Source organism: Lemur catta, chromosome 15, assembly GCF_020740605.2.
Source record: "Lemur catta isolate mLemCat1 chromosome 15, mLemCat1.pri, whole genome shotgun sequence".
NCBI classification, from domain to species: Eukaryota; Metazoa; Chordata; class Mammalia; order Primates; family Lemuridae; genus Lemur; species Lemur catta.
The window spans coordinates 24,363,034-24,386,006 of NC_059142.1; the positions used below are offsets into that span (position 1 = coordinate 24,363,034).

At 46.4% G+C, this 22,973-nt stretch overlaps 1 protein-coding gene across 3 annotated transcripts in view; it reads left to right on the forward strand.

Moving 5' to 3' along the window:
• The window catches only part of HNF1B (HNF1 homeobox B), a 52,537-nt gene that overhangs the window by 23,200 nt on the left and 6,364 nt on the right, over positions 1-22,973 (forward strand). For 2 of the 3 annotated variants that reach the window (XM_045525525.1, XM_045525526.1), the window contains exons 5-8: positions 8,485-8,645; positions 12,871-13,003; positions 17,429-17,623; positions 20,056-20,174. In XM_045525525.1, the coding sequence (XP_045381481.1) occupies positions 8,485-8,645; positions 12,871-13,003; positions 17,429-17,623; positions 20,056-20,174 (608 nt within the window). The remainder of the gene's footprint in view (positions 1-8,484; positions 8,646-12,870; positions 13,004-17,428; positions 17,624-20,055; positions 20,175-22,973) is intronic. The other variant, XM_045525527.1, reaches the window with a different exon arrangement.

Consider the following 22,973-nt stretch of genomic DNA (forward strand, 5'->3'; position numbering starts at 1 on the left):
GGCAGCTTCTCAAAAAGACCAGACCCCAGGAGCCAGACTGCAGCAGGGCACTGTCTGTCCTCACAGCTTTTAGGCCTAACCATGTCCACGATTAACCCTTCCCAGTGTTACCCTGGTTTCTTTGGAGAAAAAGGCATTTAAGTTGCTGAGGTTGCCATAGTAAGTTCCCATTAATAGACCCTTCTCCTTATCCCCAAATCAACCCAGCGGGCCCCAAACTGGGTTCTAACATGGTGAGTCTACATTTGGGATTCCTACTCACAGCCTAAAACCTTTAGAAAAGGTCAGCCTGGGCTAATGGAAGCGCCCACCCCCCTCCGTTAAAGAGCCCTAGGTAATAGGTGTTATGCTTACGCCTCAAGAAGCAGAGAGTGGGTCATTCCCCCTGGCCATTTTTGCACAAGATAAAGCACTGATGGTCCCAGATCTCAGTGTGAGGAGGAAGTCCTGCTGCATCCTCCTTGCTCTTCAACACACCCACCTTGTGCCTTTAAACGTGAAACTGCCCAAGTCTGTCAGTACTGTTTCTTCCCTTTTGATTCATTTTAATCTCTCTCCTTCTCTTCTCCCTTCCTAAAAACAATGCCTGCCTCCCCCTCCCCATAGAAAAACCGGGAGATTTAGAGGATAAATTATATACTACAGTTGCTTTGCCACCACTCAGCTCAACAGACTAAAGGTGAAGGGGGTGTGGAGCCCCGGTCCGAGTTGGAGCATAGTCATTTTTCAGCATTCACTCCTTCAGCAGATGTTTACTGAGTGCCTAGCACGGGCTGGGCTCTGTGCAAGGTGCCGAGGAGATGATGGAGAGGACAGACAAGGTCCTGCCCTCATGGGGTTACTTGTATACATTCCACTGAGGGCTGTAGCTGAGAAACAAGTAAACAAACCATAAAATCATTTCAAACTATTATGAAGGGGAGGCTCAACATATCTGGAGTCTACTTGGGGCTTATGCAGAAGAGCGAGAAGGGTCAGCTCTGAAATACCACTGACCAGCTGGGAGACCCCTAGCGAGAAGTAGTGAAAATGACTTTGTCCTCTCCAAACCTCAGTTTCCCACTCTGTCGAATGGGCATCTTGGACACATTGAGAAGCAGGTGGTACAGACTGCCCAGCTCTAGGGCCAGCTGGTTTCTTTTACCTGCAGCCACAGTCTTCAGGCTGAAGTGTTCCTTGCAAACCACCTGATGTTTGCCTGCAGAGACCGGCTCTCTGGGAAGGACGAGGTAGGGTGGCAGAGGCAGACCTTGCTGGAGAGGACACCGGAGTTTCTGCTGCTCTTCTACCTCCCCACATGTGCAATTTTTTTCAGGTGCACTGTGCACATTAGCTTCTGTTCTCATCTAAGAAGCTTTTGATGGAAGACTTTTTTTCTTTTCTTAGTTACGTTTGCTTTGATTTTTATAAGAAAACCAGTTTCTGGGCTTCCCTTAAGTATCACTCAACTTTTACTCCTTGAGTCAAGAATGTTTACCATGCTTGCAGGCCTGTCTGTGTTTCTGCTCTTATGAATTGAGCTCCTAACTAAGCCACCTTAGGTAGAAAGACATCTGGAATTAAAACCAGTCCAGTGTTTAAATTGCTTTCATCTTGCATCAGCTTCTTCCTCCCAGACTTTCATATTTTTAATCTCCTACACTCTCTGCAAACATGAATATTTATCCTCGGAGAGGAGGAAATATTAATAAGAACTGGCAAAAGTCCTGTCTTACAAATGAGGAAACTGAGGCAGCAATGCTAACTCATTTGAAACCTTTCGTTTCTGAAGTTCCCAGTTTCAAGCTAGGGAACTGTTCACATTCTTTTATTCCAAATGAGCATCTCAGAAGTTCACTGGACTGAATTATTTGTCTCTTTGCCTCTGTCCTCAAAAAAAGGAACTTGTGTTTAGGGAGAAGGTAGAACTGTCAGGACATAGTACTCTCCCCAACACAATATTTTGGCTTCATGGGAAAGACAGCTCTGTCTACCCATAATTTATGGACGCAGTTATTTCCTTTTGGAAGAGCTTTTGCCTTTGCGTGCTCCCTCCTGCCTGAGTTTAAATTCCCAGTTTCCAGACCCAACAGGGTTGGGCTGCGCTCTGCATGAGGTTAGGAACACAGGGGAAGAATGTGTGTGACAGAGCCCCAGCCAGTTGAGTAATGTTTACTCTGTTGGTGGCTGGCGCTGGCAGAGGTCCACCAGCCAGAGGAACATTCCTGCATTATCAGGGATGGGAGGTTGGCTCTGAAATGTCAAGGGTGAAAGGCATCCCACCAGATTCTGGGTGCAGCTCACAGATTCCAATGAAAGGAACCCCCAGGCTTCTGTGCCAATGGCCACATGGGGAGCAAGCTGAGCCCCACATGACCCAAGAGCTAAATTTCCCCCCTCTCTCCTTACTGAAAGAACAATTCTGGTCATGCTTTTGTGGCTGACTTTGCTCTTCTGTTTACCCAGCATTTTGTCTCCCAGAAGGACCCAGTGCTTCTCTCACATTGTTTTATTCATTCATCATTCTGCCTTCTGAAGGGAGATCTGTATGCCCATTTCACAGACAAAAATGCCAAAAATTGACTGTCCCAAAATCATCAGAGAGTTAAGGCAGAGAGAGAGACAGACAGACAGACACACAAACAGAGAGAGAGATTGATAAAGTATGTAGAGGTTGGTGCCTTGTTAATCTCTGGAATTGTGGAATTGGGGTCTCAGCTGGTTTTTGAAGCTCTTAGAGCCTAGATTAGGTTTCTAGGGCTATAATTCTAAGCCCCTGAAGCACAAGTTTATGAAAAGTCTCTGTGGTTAATGACGCTCTGAGCAGCTGATCTCCGGGGTCCCCCTGTAAGGCAGTTGTGTCTGTCTTTTTTTTTTTTTTTTTTTTTGGAGACAGAGTCTCACTCTGTTGCCCAGGCTAGAGTGAGTGCCGTGGCGTCAGCCTAGCTCACAGCAACCTCAAACTCCTGGGCTTAAGCGATCCTACTGCCTCAGCCTCCTGAGCAGCTGGGACCACAGGCATGCGCCACCATGCCTGGCTAATTTTTTCTATATATATTTTTAGTTGTCCAGATAATTTATTTCTATTTTCAGTAGAGACGGGGTCTCGCTCAGGCTGGTCTCGAACTCCTGACCTCGAGCGATCCACCCACCTCAGCCTCCCAGAGTGCTAGGATTACAGGCATGAGCCACCGTGCCCGGCCATGTGTCTGTCTTTTAACACGTGTAAATGGTCAGTTCTGTATAAGCCAACATACGCATCCTAAAACCATCAATAAAAACCACAGGGCTTGCGGGAAAACCAGGGTTAAGGACACAACACTCACAAACTTCCTCAGTAACACATTTTAAAAAGATAAGAATCCAATAAAAACATTACCAGAGTTTTATACCTGGTAAAATGGTTAAGAAATACATAAATGCTGTGCAACAGTCAATATGGCACTTGAACTTGAAGTTTGCCTAAGGAAGTGGGCGTCGGAAGTGTTGTACCTTGTGAGCTCTTGTGAAGGGATGGAGGGAGGATTATCTGAACTCAGCAGGACAGTTGTGACTCCACATGTGCATGGATGTGGCTTATAAGCAAGTGAGTGAACTGAGGTAGCTGAGACTGTTTGAAGAATGTGTGCATGCGTGTGTGGGTGGGTTTAGTATATTCCTGTGTGGCTCCATCCAGCTGGGTGCAGATTTCTGAATTCACCTCGTGTTTGTTAAATGTGAAATTCACATTTCACTCAAATTATTCCCCAATATATCAATAGAATTGGAATAGATTCACACTTTCAATTCAATAATTACTATAGAACTAACCTTATTTTCCCCTGCTAAAAGTGATGCTCCTTGTTCTGGGGCATAGGTACTCAAAGCAGCTGACAGTTTGTTCCTTCAGTCAATAAATATTCACAGTGCCAGGCACTCCACTAGGCTGTGAGGTTGTAAAATGTCGTCTTCCTTTAAGAGGGAGAGAGAAGTAAACATATCATCAGAGTAGAAGTGCCTGACTCCAGCTGTAAGTCTGTAGTGCATATAAAATACAAAGGATGGAGCAGCTGCCTACCAGGATGAATCAAGGAGAGCTTCTCAGAGGAGGTGACATTTAATCCTCTTAAAGGATGTGGCACAGAGAAGAAGAAAAGAGCTTTCCAGGCTGAAGGAACAGCATGAGCAAAGGCACAGAGGCAGGAGATGGCCAGGCTATTTGAGAAATAGCAGGCGCTCTGGTGGGGTTGTATAGGGCGTGGTGAAAGATGATGCAAACAAGGCAAACTGGAGTCATGAATGCCCGATTCTGCCAGTCTCAGGTGTTGGGTCTCTTCCAGAATGCAGTGAGGAGCCATCAGAAGTTTCCAGGCAGGGCAGTGACGTGGTGTGACTTTTAGAAAGAAATCCCAGGCTGCAGCAGTGTGAAGAGCTCCCTGAAGATGGTACTGGCACAGGAAGGCAGGGCAGGGTATGCTGGTTTCTTGGAACCATACACTTCTTCTATGTTTTTGACACTTCTGACTAGTCACGTCGCATAGCGGCTGTGTCTGTCCCATAGGCTGTCGGGAACTGGAAAATAACCCAATGCTGAGACCTGGGAACAAGAGAAAGTAGATGACCTCCTAACCAGGGCCTCAGGGATATCTCTGGAGTCCACCTGGGACGCCTTTGCTGCTAGACATACTTGCTGTGGTTCATGGGGCCAATGATGGGGATGGGGCCAGTTAGTGGCTTGAACTAAGAAGCGAGTGGAAGGTGAATGGCTACCATCTGCCATTGTCATTTCTCCTATGGGTCCTCTGTGGTTAATAACTTGGCATCTTTGGCCAGTCAATATTAAACCAGAGCCCTTGTTATATATTTATTTTCAGAGCTTGCAATGATGAAGGAAGAAGGGAAGGTGCCAATCCACTTCTTAATGCAGACTCCCTAGCACAGTGCCTGGTACATCATAGGTGCTCAATTAAGTTTTGTAATCTCAGCCTTCCTAAAAGTGTCTTTTAGACAAAGACAGTCCCAAAGTAGGAAGAACTGATGTGTTTTAAGCAACCTTTGTGTGCCAAGGCACTGTGGCAAGCATGGTCTGGGTACTTTCACATCCATTAACTCATTCAGTCTTCTTCCCAATGGCCTAACAGGTGGATATTGTAAACAATAAGGAAACTGGAGCTCAGGGAGGTTAAGCAACTTCCCCAAGGTCACACAGCTATTATATGGTAGAGTCAAGATTTAAACCCAGGTCACCTGTGTAGGTGAGCCTACACACTTTGCACTCCATTTTTGTTCTCATTTCAAGTGCTCTTCTGTGTTTGTGAAATATACAAGGACTTGGCCTCTCCTTCCTCTAACAAGAGCTCCTATTTTTGGTGTATTGCCCGCAGACACCTTGTGATGTACTCTCCTCCGCCCCCAACATCCCTGTATAAGATGGCTGGCTAACTACAGCAACCCTCTCAGGGTCCAGAAATTGCCAAATTCCTGGTGAGAAGAGCGTCAGTGGGAAAGATTACAGGTGGACCTGGAGGAGATGAGCAGCCTTGTGCCTAGCCCCCATGACACTGCAATGACAACAGTCCCCCCCTGCAGTGGCCAATCCTCCTGCTTATAGAAGAAAAAGCTGGAGCTTGCCCAATAAAATGATAGCAGAGCTGAGATTAAAACAGGGATCCCCCTAATTTTCAGGCAGGGCTCTCTGCTTAGCCAGAGGCTTTTAAAGTAACATTCATAGGTCTAGGCCACCACTGTTATATTTCTTACATAATGAAGTTCTGTTGGGGAAGAAAACAGTGCAAAAACCACAGCAGCCTAAGGCTATGCTGCCTGGATTCTAACAAATGTCTCTTGCCTCTCTCCTGCCATGATCCCTTGTAAAGAAGCCTTTTGTTTCCTGCGGATATCCTTGGTTAATTATTTTTAAATAAATAATTGCGTAGCCTGTTGTAGGGGAGAAGCCTCCCTGTGACCCATATTTGATCATCAGAGGGCTGGCCCTTTCCCCTCAGCCAAATTAAACAGGCTAAATCCAGAGACTGTTTGACTTGAGACTGAATCGATGATGGGGACAGGCTGGGAGGTGAAAACACACCTGACTCCCAGCGTTATCACCACTCTCTCAGGAGCAGAGCATCTTGGGGAGGTAAATAGCTTGGTCAGGGAGTCAGAAAGAGCAGGAGAAAAACAGGGTGAAGTCCAGTTCCTCCAAAAGGAAAGAACAAGAGGGCAGTGGCCAGGTCTCCCTCCCGAGTTGCTTCCAGGCAAAGCATCAGTGGTTCTGCCAGAGTAGGATTCTTTCAGTACGTAGAATCTGCCCTAATTGTCTAGAATTCTAGCAAACATCTTGGGTCCCTCCCTACACCAGCTCCCTTCGCCAGCATCCCCACCCATAGTTACCATGTCTTTGGCATTACGATAGGAGCTGTACAGGTGTTATCTCTAACCCACGAACAGCCCTGCTGAGAAAGTATCCTCTCCATTTTACTAGAGGAAACTAAGGCACAGAGAGGGGAAGTAATTTTCCCATGAGCACACATCGATTAAGAGCAAAGTCAGGATTTGAACCTGAGTTTGTCGAGCTCCAGAGCCCACAGTCTTCGCACTGCCCCTCCTTGTTAGAGAATTCTTCCTTTTATTTATTTGAAGTCTGCCTCCCTTTCTTCCATGGGATCTCACTCTGCCTTTGGAGCTCACAGGTTCAAATCTCTTTCTTCTTCCATGTAACAAGACGTTGAACTGTTGGAAGCATCCTGTTGGGAACCCAATGGCAAATGTGAGTGCAGAAAAAGGACCTAATTTAATCCGATGGGATGGCACAGAGGGTGGTAAATAGGAGACATAGGGGGCTGCAGATAGGTGCAGAGGAAGACGAGCAGGACGAGGCAGGGGCTGTTGACTTGGAGAGGTGGATGCCTTTCCTCTTTTTAACTCCATGGCTCCTGTTCTTCCAAAAAGATGTAGTGCCCTAGACCAATAACCACCAAATTCCAGTGCTGTCCCACTGCCAACACCACCCCCACCAGCAGCCCCTTGAATCAAAGGATGGAGAAAACAACCAATAGAAAAGGCCCATCGTGCAAGCATCAAGCCACTTCATAGTCAAACAAGTTGCTCTTGAAGGTTAGAATCCTGCTTTAGCACTTGTTTGTTTTTCCCCAGCCCTAGGTCATAAGAACCTCGGGTTATGTCCTTAGGAAGATCCAAGGAAAACTGCTTTAGGTCTCCTCTTGGTAAGCTTCCTCTTAAAGAATTAGAGGCTGCTGGTTATGGCAGCTTGCTTGGCCTCTGGGGAGACTTTGTAGCCTCCTCTGGAAGGTAGGGCTCTAGCTGGGGCTGGAGGCAGGGCAGGGGGAAAACAGCAACAGAATCAGGGTACAGGAATGGTTCATCTTGGAAAACTGGGCAAAAGGAGAAGCGTAGCCAAAGAGTTGGCCACTTCTCCAGATGCTTCCATGCCTAGAGCATTTGATCTCCTTCCCTTTTTGTCAAATCCAAAGCAAAAAACCATGGGGCTTAGGGTGAGATGCCCTCAAGGACCCCCAGCCTTGTCCTTGGCTGTTTCATGGGCACATCAAGCAAGACTTGTGTCTGCGAACTGGACCCAGCTTCTTTGCCCTTCTTCAACTTCCTTCAGTTGCCTCATCTCTGTCCAGCACTTTCCTTTCCTAAGAGCAGACCTCTGTTTTGGTTCCTGAGCAAGAGGGAGGGTCCGAGCAGTGAGGTTGTAAACATGCTTGGTTCTCCCCCTCCCTTGCAGACCAAACTGCAGTGGTTTACTAAGCATCCACATCCTGCCTGTGTGTGCTGCCTGCCCCACCTCCCGGCAGACTGGCCTTTCCCTGTGCCCTGGAAGTCAGCCAAATGGGACCCCATCAAAGGAATGTGAGTTCCAGAGCCAAAGACTCCTGGCTGCAGCCCCATCCCTGTCCCGCTCTGCCTGTGTTCCCCTGGCCTCTTGGGCTTGGTCGAAAAGGTGGTACACAGAGACTGATGCATAAGCTATGGCTCTTTCACGGGTCAGTGCACAAGTGCCCCTTCTTTGAAATGGGTCTACTCATACTCTGCAGCACCACATAGCCAAGAGATGTCAGGGAAACATTTCTAGAAGGCATTTTGAAGAATAAAAGAAATATCCCAACCAGTAAGAGAAGGCTAATCTCAGCACTTAAATCCTAAAAGAACTGTGCTGAAGCAACAATAAGTAGAATCCACTCATTCATTCATTCATTCATTGAACAGATGTTTATTGCGTGGCTACCAAGTGCCAAGACACTGGAGATACTGCAATGAACAAAACAGAACAGATAAAAATATCTTGCCCTCATGGAGCTGACATTCAAGAATTAAAGCACAGGCTATGCCACCTTTAACCCTTGGAGAAAGACAGCCAATATCTCTTGTGGGCAGACAGGGGAGGAGAAGGCAACTTTGTTTTTTTGTCATCCACCCTTGAAAACAAAGAGAGCCAAGTCATTGTTCCAGAGCCTTGGTGGCACTAATGTTCCCCGTTGGATTTGTGTTGTTTTGCAGGAGTGCGCTACAGCCAGCAGGGAAACAATGAGGTCACTTCCTCCTCAACAATCAGTCACCATGGCAACAGTGCCATGGTGACCAGCCCGTCAGTTTTACAGCAAGTCTCTCCAGCTAGCCTGGACCCCGGCCACAATCTCCTCTCACCTGATGTTAAAATGGTGAGTACACCTGGGCCATTGTAGCCCTGGAGCTGATAAGATAAGAGGCAAAACAAACACAACTTCTCACAAGGCCTGCCTCAAACAATGAACCATTGTAGCCTCACAGGGGAAAATGGGGGCTGTTGGAGTTGGAAGGGAAAGGTAGTGCTGGTGACCCAGCCTCTGGCGGGTAGAAGAGGTGTTCGGTTTGAACCCAGCCAATAAATCTGACAGCGCTCTGCTCTCATTTTATTGATTGAATGCCTCATAAAGGAGCAAGCGGGTGGGACGCTGTTTGTTTAGGGGCTGCCAATGACATGTGTGTTGATAAAATGTCCATTCATCCCTCCCCTCCAAGGCCTCCGAAGCCAATTTTTTTAACTCAGAGAGCACCTCTCTTTGAAACAAACCCCCTCTTCCTCCTCACCACCCCCTTGGTACAGTCAAGGAGAGTCATTAGCAAGTCAGGATTTAGTGGGTGGCAGGAGGTGGGAGGAGGCTTCTTGACCTGGACTTCTGAAGGACTTTGGATGCCCGGTCAGTGAAGATCATGGCACAAAATGGCAGGAGGGGTGGGGCGATGCTTACAGAGGGAGAAGCCCCGGCTTTGAAGTTACAATTTCCCGGGTTCAAATCCCAGCTCCAGCACTTCATAGCTGCGCAGCTTGGGCGAGTTACTGAACTATTTTAGATCTCTTTTCCTCATCAATAAAACGAGGGTAATAACAATAGAGTTTTTGAGGGAATAAGTGTGATAACACATTCAAAATACTCTGCACAGTGTTTGGTGTACTGAATATTCACTATGTGGCAGTGTCGTTGTTATGTTAATGTCAATATTATTCTCAGGAAATGGAGTCTTCTATGTCCGTAACCACAGCCCCACACCCAGATTAAGTTTAGCATGCTTGGTGAGGAATGGACAATTTAAATTTGAATATTCTGATTCAAATTAGGTTCTAATTAGGATAAGGTTCAATCCTCTAGCAACACAAGTGCAGGCGAGAGCAGCTTATGAGGGAACAGAGCATTACGACACCAGCAAGGGTAGGAAGTGGAAAACTTCATTCTTTGGGTCATGCTGTGTGTTTCAGGGGAGGGAGGAGCCACAGGTTCCTGACTTCCACGCTGAAGGTGGAGCTGCACACACTCCCTCAAGGTGTCTGACCCAGAGGCCGGTGGGGGTGGGGGCTGGAATGGGGGGAGGGCAGCAGGGAGCAGATGCCATTTCAGACCTTGACGTGTGTGCTGTGTAGGCAACACAGGAACGGTGAGTCACAGGTGATTGAGTCCCTGGCTCCCTGGAGGGAAAACAAAGTCTAGTTTCTGAGGGGAGCACTGGCCTGGCAACTCTAATTTCAGGGGACCTGAGCTGCAAACAAAAATGAAAGGGTCCCCGCTAGTGAAGGCATTTTGCAGGCCCCTTTGCCTCTCCCCGTCCGTTAAGAAAGATTCTTCATGAAGAACAATTTGTGTCAGGTACCTGTGAGAGGCACAGGCGAGGCTTTATGATTTCTCAAGAGTCACATTGAAACCCAAACAAGTTAGGGGTAAGGATTATCCCGGCTTCCCTGGAGAAGGGGGCCTTGACTTCTCAGTGAATAAAACTTTCCAAGTCTCAGCTCTTATTGCTTGAAGGTCCTTGGGGTTTCCCTTTGAGCTCTCCTGCTCCTTCTTCTAAGAAGCCAACTGCCTCACCCAAGCTGGGACTGCTCCAAATGCAGCCTGCAGCCACGCTTTTTTCTTCCTGTTCTGCTTGGCAGTGCCCTACCTGGGCAGTGTATTATTGGATTGATGATTGACCAAGACTGCACACCTCAACGTTAGCAAACACCTGGGAGCTTGTTTGCAGGGACTGGCTTTTCTCTTGTCTCCAACACCCTGGCTTATATGTTGTGTCACTATCACTGGATGCCCAAATTCAAGAGTCTGTTCTCTGTTAATATATAACAAGGCCATCACAGGTCTTGGCCCACCACAGCAAGAGTGGAATATGGTTAAAAAGGAACACAGCAAGGGAACCAGCATGTCCAAGCCCTGGCTCTGTCATTCACCAGCAGCAGGGTAGATAAATTGCTTAACCTCAGTTTTTTCATCTGTAAAATGGGGATAATAATGCCTATGTCATAGGGTTGGTGTGAAGATTGTTTGTAGCTCTGTTCTAGGAATGACAGTCTCTGTGTGCTGACTTTCAGGAGGACATGCCTTTGGAATCTTCCCCCAGGGACTGGTTTTGGATCCATTTGAGCTCTCTGTTGCAGTCTGCCTCCCATCCTTATGCCCAAGTGGCATGCGTTGACAAAAAGCCGGCCAGGTTTATGGTTGTAGTCTGTGTGTGTTGAACCCTTTTTTCTTATTTTTTTTTTTAAAGCACATACTGAATACTTTCACAGCATCAAGCAGTATGGCTTAGTGGTGAGAAGCTTAGGCCTTGGAAGCAGATAGCCTGCTTTCAACCCCAACTCTACCACTTAACTCCTCTAAACTTCAGTTTCTTTGTCTATAAAATAGGGATAATAATACCAACCTCATAGATTACAGGCATGTTGAAGCACTTGGCATAGTGAAGGGACTGCAAATGGCAGCATTAACATAATTCAGGCTCTCCCAGTTCTCAGGTAAGGATCACCACCAATATCCTTAACAGCTCCCTGGCTTCCATCAGTCCTGGAGGCAAATAGAAAATAAAAGTTGCATTTTAGAATGGGAAGTAACTTGACCAAGGTTACCCAAACTTAGTAAGTGGATGGGATTCAAACTCCAGCAAAAAAGGACTTAAAAGCTGACTTTCTCACTTACTCATCAAGTCACATAGAGCTAGTCTTGACTCTTCTGAGGATCAGTTTCTTAATCTATCATATAGAGAAAACAATAATAATGCCTGTCTTATTTATGTCATTATCTATTAAGGACGATCAGTGAAAGCCTTTGTACAAACCCTACAGCCTCACACATCTAAATTGTTTTAATCATTGGCTTCCACATTTCTCTCACACTATTAAACCAAATGTTGAAATGGCAGAATAATTACTGTCACTTCATTGACTTTCTCCAAAGGACTACGTTACCCAAGGGATTCAGTCCCAGGGCAGGTTACAGATTTTTTTTTTTTTTTTTTTTTTTCTAATGACTCTGACATTTTGAAAAACAAGTCCAGCAAACAGGCTGGTTCTCTCTTGTTTGATGTGGTCAGAATTCCTTCTTGGTCATGTGACCCCTAACTCATTTCTTGATGCTCATTTTAAAAACACAAACAAACCTGTTTGGTTTTTTCTTTCTTTCTTTTTCAAATTAACCTTGGCAGCTATGGGGTTGACCAGAAGGGCAAGGTGGGAGATGGCTTCTTACCTCGGTGCTGTTGTGAGAAATATGGTCTCAAGAGTTCTAGGCAGTGAAATATGGGAGAAGGGAAGTTGAGTTGCTCAGACATCTGATGTATTCTAACTCTAAGGCACCTCTCAGAGTTCCTGATGCTCTCAAGAATGTCTGGGTTAGTTCAGAATAAAGGAGGACAATCCTTTCTTAATAATTTAAAAAATATTTTAAACTATAAACAATAAACTAACTTATGAAAAAAGTGTGTGTGTGTGCATATAAACTGATAGCTCCCTTATAACTATAATTAATGGGAAAAAATTGGAGACATTTCTGATAACATCAGAATCAAAACAAGCACATTGATTATAGCTGTTATTGTTTAATACTATTCAGAAAGTTTTATAAGGTTCTATAAAGTGGTCATGTACAAAGTAAACACACAAAAAACAGTAGCTTTCCCTTACTAACCTATAACTAAAATATAATGGTGAAACAGAATGGGGGTGCCTGGAGCCAAGGCTTGTTTAGTAGCTTTGTCATTACAATATCGGCTCCTTGACTTAATTAATTAATCTGTAAGGTAGAATGAAGATGTGGAAGAAATAGAGAAATTCAATAATGGCTAATCTCCCCCAACCCTTCATAATTTCTGATTCAGGCTGGTAACTCAAAGTTAGTCACCAAACAGAAGCACCATGAAGGCAGGGATTATTGTCTGTTATACTTACTGCCCTGTCCTCAGCACCTAGAACAGTGTCTGTCCTATAGTAGGAGCTTAATAATTGTTATTGAGTGAATGAATGAATAGATGAATGAATTTGTGAACTAGCTGTGCCAAGGAATTGCTAAGTCATATCATTTTGGAAACTGCTGTTTGTGGTTCCAGGTCCACTCATGCTGCTCTTGTTTTTTTTCTCCCTGGCAGATCTCAGTCTCAGGAGGAGGTTTGCCCCCAGTCAGCACCTTGACGAATATCCACAGCCTCTCCCACCATAATCCCCAGCAATCTCAAAACCTCATCATGACCCCCCTCTCTGGAGTCATGGCCATTGCACAAAGTAAGTTCTGTTCTTGGTCAGAAAACTTGGGGACAGGGAGAAAGAGAATGGAAAGTGAGTCAATATGGTAAAAAAGAAAAAAAAAAAAAACTATAGAAGATCTCCTTCAAACTCACCCACAATCTGTAGATTTGATTTAACTTCCTTAGTTTGTTTTTTGTTTTGTTTTTTTTTGAGGCAGAGTCCCACTCTGTCACCCTGGCTAGAATGCCATGGCGTCAGCCTAACTCACAGCAAGGCGTTCAAGCAATCCTTCTGCCTCAGCCTCCCAAGAAGCTGGGACTACAGGCATGCGCCACCATGCCCGGCTAATTTTTTTTCTATATATATTTTTAGTTGTCTAGCTAATTTCTTTCTATTTTTTAGTAGAGACGGGGGTCTCACTCTTGCTCAGGCTGGTCTCGAACTCCTGAGCTCGAATGATCCGCCCACCTCGGCCTCCCAGAGTGCTAGGATTATAGGCGTGAGAACTTCCTTAGTTTCTTATCTCTCTCCTCAACAATATTTGGATTGTTTAGCCTAAAACAAGAGAAAATTGTGGAATGGATTTGAATCCTAGTCATAGTTTACCAGCTGTACTAGGTCAAATTATTGAACCTTTATGAGGTTCAATTTCCTCATCTATAAAATGGGTTGTTGAGGCGATCAAATGACAGCAAATATAGACATGCTTGTAAATCTATAAAGCATGAATGTGCATAATGTCATAGCTTATACTTTGTCTTGTGTTCATTCCTATCCCTAAGTAGCTGGTAGATTTCCCAGAGGTTCTTTGTGTTGGTGAAGATGGAGTGAGACTTGATGGGCTTCCTTCTAAACAGGGGATTTTGTGTGGTTTGAGAGACCTCCTTGGCCAGTGGTTAAAATACACTGAGGGACGACCCACAGGGAAACTGTCATGGTATCTCAGAGCTTTGAAAGCTTTAAGGAGAAATAGGTTGTTTAGGGACATGCCTGAAGACAGGCAGATGGGTCAGGTCCTTCCAGATCCAGGAGGCCTCATATTCTCCAGCGAGCCTGTGCCTGTCATAGATGGGCCATTTCAGGGCATGAGAGGGTTGAAGCAGGCTGTGGCTGGGGGTGTCTCCCTGAGAGTTTTACTGTTGAAGAGTATTCAGCATATTTTCAGCTGCACCATGACAGCTCTGGCCAAGTCATTTCTCAAAACCTTCAGTGTGAGCCTTGGGAATATTCCTGAGATATCTTGAGGGAGATACAAGGCTCAGCTTGACAGTAGTCATCTTTCTTTCAACCTTGTATTGCTCCATTGTCCTCTTGACCTCCCTTGTGTGACAGTGCCCATGTTAGCCACTTCTTTGTCTTGTTCCTGACTTTTTCTTTTCCATCCCTCTGCTCTCCCTGAATCAGCTCTAGCTAGGGTAGGAACTCAGATCACTTCTGATGAGAATGACTTATGCATCCATTGAAGTCAGAGCAGTGCTAGGCCCATAGGAGGCACACAAATTTATTGAATGAACATGTGTGGCTCTCGCTCTATCCTTAGCATCTTGGAAATTGACACACGCTGTGTTTATCTTTGCAGAAGGAAGTAAGAATAGAGATTAGAAGAACAGGCTTTATGTGTTTCACAAAACAAAAAATTATTTTAAATGTGCTGCCTTTTCACTGGGCCCTCTGGTATATGGAATATGGTCACCCTACTAATACCAGGGTTTGGATTGAGAATGAGATAGGATTCCTAAAACCAGCTTGTTTGCCTTCTAGGAGATTTGATTAAAAGGCCCATGGGTAAGATATCCCACTTTCTTATTTCTACAACCAAAATGATATACAAACTGTCCCATTTACCTGCTTCCTTTCCATGCCAAGCTTTGACTGACATATACAATTATATATAGTTTTTCAGGCACTATCTAAATTAAAATTTTCCCTAAGGCTATTCCATATTTTTCTGTTTTATTCCTCCTGATTTCCTCCACCCATACTTTTCCACCCTCTCACAATGATCTTAATGCCTTACTGCAAATGGGCAACACCACAGTATACACTGACCTTAGAAGATGTGTATGTGCATGTCTGTGGGTGTGTGTCTGTGTCTGTGGGTGTGTGTCTGTGTGTGTGCATGTGTGTTTGTGTGTCCACTCAGGGTGGACAGAGCAAGAAGAACGGTGAGGGTCACTAGAACACTGCAAGACACAGTGGTGCTACCCTAGGGAGTGTCAGGCATCCTCATTTAGGTGTGTTGTTGAACACGCAGGCCCTGCCTCAGGACTGCAGAAGCCCATGGAGAATGTAATAGCAGATTACTTGGCAGTGCCAATTCCTCATTCTCTACTCATGCTCATCTCTTTGTCATATTCCCTTCCTCTCTCTACTCTGGACTGGATAGCATGCTTCCCAAGCAGACACCAGTGCCCAGAAAGAGATGAAAAGGCCAAGAGTCACCCACTGTGGGAGCTCTCAGTCCTGGAATTGAGGCACATCAGGATCACAGACTGTGTTGAAAATAAGATTCCTGGGCTCCACCTTGGAAGGTTCTGACTCATTAAGTCTTGGGTGGGCCCCAGGAATGCGTATTTCTTAAAGAGCTCTCCCAGATGATTCTGAAGCACAGGCAGGTTTCAGAACTATGCCCTCAAATGTCATCCACTCTAGACAGGATAATTTTCTTTTCTGGGCAGAGATTTCCCAAAAAGAGCAGCAGCAGTGGACTCCTGGAAAAATAGCAAATCCATGGGTCTTCCTAGGACACTGAGGTAGAAAAGGGAAACGAGATATCAGGGTATCAGGTGAGACCCTGGCCTGGGGAGAAGTCGAGCCCCCTGGGGGAACTGGAGATAGTGCTATTCTGAAAGTGACCAGAGGGTCCCACCCCCAAAACCCCGCCCAGGAGAGCCAGGAGGGGGATTATTCTCCCTTCCTTTCTGCTCAGGGGTCTCACCTTTTAGCTTTCTGATAACAGTATCAGCTAAAGCTGAGCAGACAATTGTTGAGGACTTTGTGCTATCGCCACTGAGGACTTCCCACCAACCTGCTTTGAAACCCTCTCCATTTCAGGGAAGGCTCTCTAGGTGGCCCTTCCATATCTGCCTAAAACATACCTTTTCTGGATTTCCTTCTCCATCTCATTCTTTCCCCCCACTTCCCAGAAAGCAAGAGCAAAGGAACATGGGTGCTCCAGGAAAGAGGCTGGGGGGTGTATTCTCTCTTGATCCTCTTGTCCCCACTCTGACCCTGCCTCAGCTCTCTTCCCCAGAATCCACTCCAGGGAGCTTACAGAGCATGGGTACCAGGGGACCCGATCCTTGCAGGGATGGCTCAGGCTCTAATGAGGCCTCAGGATAGATGCATTACCAAACCACAGAGGCCCTCATACTCCCTGAACAGAAAGATAGCAAGACCCAAGGGCCATCCTTTAACCTACTACTTCCTCCGTCTAAAACCTGGTCCTTTTGATGCCACTAGCCCTGTGCTGCCAGATAAGATATGCCTACTTCATAGACTAGCTGATTTCCAGGATTTTCTCCCCTCTTTGCTAAGTCAAGAGAGTTGGCACCTGACTTCTCTCATGGTCTTTGTACAGTCTACTAAATGAAGGTCTTCAGATTTCATACTCCCAGGACCATGGAGATTATTTTGTTTTTAATCTAAATGTGGACCCTGCACACTCCTGCCCTCTGCTGGAAGACAGATCTGGGCAATAATCTGTGCCTTAGAGCAGCGGTCCCCAACCTTTCTGGCAGCAGGGATGGGTTTCACGGAAGACAATTTTTCCACAGCCCAGGGGGGTGGGGACTGAGGGTTAAGGGGGTAGGCAGAGCTCAAGTGGTGATGCCGGCAGTGGGGAGCAGCTGTATAGATGAAGCTTCCCTGGCTTGCCTGCTGCTCACCTCCTGCTGTATGCCCCACCACCACCCCCCACCCCCCCATCCCCACCCCTGTTCCTAAGTTTCATGGAAGACAATTTTTCCATGGGGGGGGGTGCAGTGAGGGGCATGCAGCGGAGCTCTGCGGCCTGGCCCCAGTCCTCAGCCCAGGGGTTGTGGACTGCAGCCCTGGAGTAGACACCTTGAACTCTGCCCTGAAGGCACCAGGGCAAGCCTCTCTCACGTCCAGCATAGATGGTGTGGGCACGTAGAGTCAGCTTTTCCAGGGCCCCAGTAACCTCAAGGGAGCTAAGTTTGGGAGGTCACAGGATGACTTTGGGAGACTCTCAGGCTTCAGTCAGATCTGTTTAAAGCCTGTCTCCAACCCACAACTCACTCTAGAATTTGAGCAAATAAATTAATCTCTCCAAGTCTCAGCTTCGTTGTCTAGAAAATCACTTCCCATGCAATCTCTTAGGTAACAGGCTCAGCCCAATGACTGGCACATTGAGCAGGGGCTCAGTGAATGACTGTTGCCATCCATCCACCTCTCCTCATCCTGGAAGCCATGTCTGACCTTTCCTTCCTGCTCCCACAGGCCTCAACACCTCCCAAGCACAGAGCGTCCCTGTCATCAACAGCGTGGCCGGCAGCCTGGCAGCCCTGCAGCCTGTCCAGTTCTCCCAGCAGCTGCACAGTCCTCACCAGCAACCTCTCATGCAGCAGAGCCCAGGCAGCCACATGGGCCAGCAGCCCTTCATGGCCGCTGTGACTCAGCTGCAGAACTCACACAGTAAGGACAGGGGCACATGGCGGGAGGGAGCCCTCGGCAGCCTGCCACTTCCCTCTCTGGGTCTGAACCTTCTGGGAAGTTTATTGGTTGGGTCACTTTTCCCTGCCTATAATCAACCAAGACAATCTCTCAAGCATACTCTTGTGTGTTGCTATGTCTTTGCTAGTCCTCTACTCCCAAGATTCCCAGGGAAAGGTTTGAAGAGGACAGTTTAGGCCCACTTGTAAAGCAGAGTTGGGAGAACACATGCCACAGTTTCCTATCTCGGCACCCACGGAAAAGACACCACCAATCAGCCACCAATACCTTTTCCCAACGAGCCTTTTCAATCCAAAATTCCAAGCAACCATTACCAGATGATCAGAATTGAAATCTAATTTGCATCATGTTTGCCTTCCCTGAAATAGAAGAATCCTCTAGAGTCCCCCATGGGGTTCATACACCCCAAACACCTCTAATCAAGAACCATGAATATAAGTGGAAAATACCACCAGCACACCGCCCTGGGAAAGGAGTATTAGAGTTTCTGCCCCATCCCATACCCCATACCCCACTCCCCTGCACGGAGACTGTCACTCACATCCAATTTCTACACCCGCCTTAAGTCTACTTTTCAACCACTTACTTCCCACCCACTCCCAGCCTCTGTTCTCTGCCATCCATCCTGAGCCCCAGGCCTCCAGTCCTCTGGCCAGGTCTGGCTATAGCCCCAACCCGTGAATTGGAAAGGATCATGGAAAGGATGGATGGCTTCCCTGCTTCAGGAACACCAGGGAAGTATCCAGTGTAGAGTGCTAGTCTTGGATCAGGGAGATCTGGATTTAAATCATGGCTTTGACGCTTACCAGCTATGTAGCCATTAGCAAGTTACTTAGCCACTCTGAGTCTCAATTTCTTCATCTATAAAATGGAAATAGTATGCATATAGGGTAACTATAAAGATGAAATAAACATAGGGGTAAACTGCATTTGATAAGCATAAAGAGTTATAGCAATAGCAAGTGATTATTTATTAAGGGACTCGTGGAAGCTAAAGAAGGCAAAGGGGATTTGAGTTTCTCCCCTGGCTGCATTGTATAATAAGGGATAACAGCCAAGTCCAGCCTTCTGTCCTCTGTCCTCGGGGTTGACCCCTACTCAGGCCTGCAGAGCTGGTTTTAGAGCACCATCTCACATTCCAATCACATTTTCGTGGCTTCTAAAAATCTGCCACAGCCTGTAGCAGATTCTGGGACCGTATGTTCCCCATTTCCCTTCCTCCCAGAGCCTGGCCATATGCTCCCCTCCTGCCCCTACACCCTCACCTGGGCAGGCTTCCTCAATGGCCAGGCCGGGGTGGGACAGTCAGAGCATGGTCACCAGTGATCTGTGCACTGCTGAGCCCCAGCAGGCCTGGCCGGCCATGAAGAGACAGCCCATGGAGCCCCGGACAAGGAAATAACCAGCCTCCCTGCATGGGAAGGGCAAGCTGAGGTGGCAGCTGGTGACCTTCACCCCCTTTCCTTACTGGAGGACTCCTTGGTATGCCCGTGTTCTGAGAATAGACTGGTCCCTCCCTCACGGCCAGGCATCCACATGCTTTCATTAGTTGGTCATAGGACCTGGAACTTACATGAATTTTATGGATAATTAACATGACTCAAAAGGTTCCAGACTTCTTCACTCGACTAGCCTCAAAAAAAAAAAAAAAATTTTTTTTTAAAAAGGTTCCAGACTTGGTGGACAAGTACCGGAAAAACAAAAACTTGAGTAACGTGCTCTCGGAGGTTTTATTTGCACGTAGTCTCCTTTTGTCTATCATCTTTCATATTTCTGTGATGTTATAAGGCTATGATATCATTTCAGTGCAAACTGGAACAGCCCAGAATTATACAATTAATTACACCTGTTTCTAATTACAATTGTTAATCGATCTGCAACTGCTAGCATGAAACCTGGTGCTTGAGTCATGGCAGAAACTGTAAGCATGTACTGACGAGATACTTCATGTTGGCCTGCTACTTAGAATATTTTTTGACTTAAAATCTCAGATGCTCTACATATGCCCAAGAGTCACTTGCTGATGCCCAGGCATCTAACATTTTATTGAAAGTCAGGGAAACAGAAGTGCTCCCAAGTACCACTACATACTAGGAGCTGTGCAAGGCTATTTATTTGTTACAAATACTTTAAACATGATCTCTTCCAACCCTACAATAAACATCATCCCATTTTACAGGTGAGGAAACTGAGGTTAAACTTGATTATGGAGCCAGGATTGAAACACGCAGGCATTCTTTTAACCACATCCCACTGCCTTCCCAAACATAACCACCATCCCCTTTTTATCTTCCCAGGTAACAGGAACTAGGATGTGGGATGGGGGCGTCTGTCTGTAGCGGTTTATGTGCCTGCGTATGCATCTTAATTTTGTCTTCATTCTGTCTCTCCAGTGTATGCACACAAGCAGGAACCCCCCCAGTATTCCCACACCTCCCGGTTTCCATCTGCGATGGTGGTCACAGACACCAGCAGCATCAGTACACTTACCAACATGTCTTCCAGTAAACAGGTAATGCCAGCAGGATTCGGGGAGGGAGGAATGACTAAGGTTATTAATGTGCAGAGGGTGTGGCAAGCATGGGCTTGGCCATAGTTTGGTCCTTCCCAGGCTCCCCGTTACTTGCCAAAGGAAGCCCTGAGGTCCCAGGGCAAAAAAAAAAAAAAGTGGGCCACAGGTGGAAGGGGTTTATTGCTCACCTAGATTCCCCAACAAGAGCACGAAACAAGGATTGAAGTTTAATAGGTTGCTGGAGATTACACAGATCTCTTGGGCATTAAGACTGAATATTCCCTGATGGAATGATCAATGATCCATGGAAAAGATATTCCCAAGGAGGACTCATGAGGTCAGACTCTCTGTTCAGTTTCATGCTTTGCAAGAGGGACCCCTGAGGATCCACAACATAGTCAATGGAGAAAGTGAGTAGTGAGTCAGGGGTCCTGAAGCTGATTCTCCCAGTCCAGGACCCATGTGGGACCCAGAACACCCTAAGGTCCAGGGAATGACCCAGTTCTCCCAATCCACAGGGACTACCTAGTAGACAGCCCGGCCTTTCCAGGGGTCTGCATTCACTTGGAGTTTTATCAAGAAACTTAGACTCAACTTCCTGCTACACTGAAAGTGGGGAATCCAGAGGCTTAGTCACCGTTTCAGTTGATGACTAATTCCCACCTCCACATAGCAGTGGTGGAGTAGTAAAGACAGACGACCCATGGCGAGGCTCATCACTTAGCTGCAGCTCAGACAGCTGGACTGCAACAGGACACCGGGAGTTAGAAAACAGGACAAGGTGTCTGAACATGGATAACAATTCCAGAGAAACACAATAAGATCTTTTAGTAGCTGGGGTCTGTGCAGTGTGGGAACTATTTGGCCTTTATTGATTACTAGATAAGTAAGTGACAACCTTGAACTTCATGTCAGAGGCTCTCAGCAGGATTTGGTCTTGTTGATGATCTTTTTTTTCCATCTGAGCCCTGCAGATCACACCTCATCCATGGGCTTGGGGTTCTCTGTTCTTTCCTTTGCCCCTATATCCTTCTGGCCCATGTAGAGTATAGAAGAACAGATGGGTTCTATTCCTTGTTCTGCCATTTGCTTGGTGACCTTGACCTCCCTCAGCCTTCATTTCTTCATCTTTAAAATGAGAGCTGTAACATCTACATGTTCTGAGGATTCAGTGAGCTCATGTAGATGAAGTGCTTGATGTGTCTTGGGCGCTGAAACATACACATGGCCTGGGTAGCCAGACTCTGGAGCCGGGGGTAGAGGGAGAGGTGTGTGGGACCTGCCTTGCCACTCTTCTCTCACCCAATAGAAGATGAAAGGACAACCCCTGGTTGCCCTGCCCTTCGACTCCCGTGTGATTTCCCACTCTTTGTAGTGAGCAGGGAAAACATTTATCTGTGCTCACAAATCTCAATCAGGGGGGCAGCCAGGCGCAGCAGCCCTCCCTGGGAATACCTTCCCCTTTGAAAGGTTTATCAATCCATCTGCCACTTGGTCAGGCCTAGACAGGACTGTGATTAATTATTCTTGTCTTTCCCAAGTTGACTTTGATGCTTGCTTGTTGAAACAAGTCCTCTGAATTCAGGAAATGGTCTTTTAATCAAAATACTTCAAGATGCTCCCTGAGATGCTGCACCAGCCCCTAAGTGCGCTGGTCTCCCCTCCACTGGACAGAGTGGCCAGCCAACCTTGAAGCTGCATGAGCTGCTCTCTAGAACTACTGTGAAGTTGTCTCCATGTCCCTGGACATTTCAGGAGTCTGGCAATAGGCTCACTTCTGTGATGATGAGGATAATTATTACACTTAGGATAAAAAAATACTCATGTAGCACTTTACAATTTATACTTCTCATGAACATTATCTCATCATTTTCTTCTTACTGCAGCCTCCTAAGTACAAAGAAATAAACTGAAGCTCAGAGATGAAGAGTGACCTGCCCAAGGTCACACAGATGATACATTCTAGAGCTGGACCTTCAGACTTTGGTCTTTGATGCCAACCCATAGGAACTGTTTGCTCTTTTCAACCGTTTGCTTACCTTACAGTACCCATCTTTAAAATTTCTGTGGTAGTTGCTGCCACTCTTGTTGTCTTTAATGGTCAAGAACAAGAGCAGAAATTAAATCCACATGCTATCTTCCAATCAGGAAACTTTCTTCCTGCGAGCTTCCTTCCTGTGCTGCCTCCTGACAGAAGGTATCCACAGTGAAGAAAGTTTGTACAAACTCTGTTCCTAAGGCATAGGGTCGGAAGTGAGTTCTGAAGGAGACCTGATGGCAATCCTGCCTTTTTTTTTTTTTTTTCAGCGTTATTTTGCAAAAGGGATTTTAAAACCATTGCTAGGTATCAGGGGCCTACGGGGTAAGGGAAGAGAAGTGTTCCTTGGTCAAATATGTTGGGAGAACTGCTGGATTAAACAAAGTTAAACAGCACTGCGCAGGGCTTCTCAGAACATTTCACTCACTGATGTGTGCACTGAACCAGGCAATTAGTGTGCACCATGCTCAGGTCAAAGGGACACATCCTGGGCAATGCTAGTTTAGAGGCATTGGACGGTGATAGGAAAAGCCAACAGACCTGAGCTAATCCCAGCTCTATCACCCCCTGATATGTGACCTTGGGCACTTAATTCCCCACTGGGAGACTCAGTTTCTTCATTTACAAATGGGGAAAATCCCACCCCCATCTCACAAAATATTCAAAGTGCCTAACAGAGTGTGTGGTTCATAGTCAAGTATTCAAAGTGGTAGCTCCTTCCCTGTTCCCTCTCTTGTCTATGATTCTTTAGCAGACAGTTG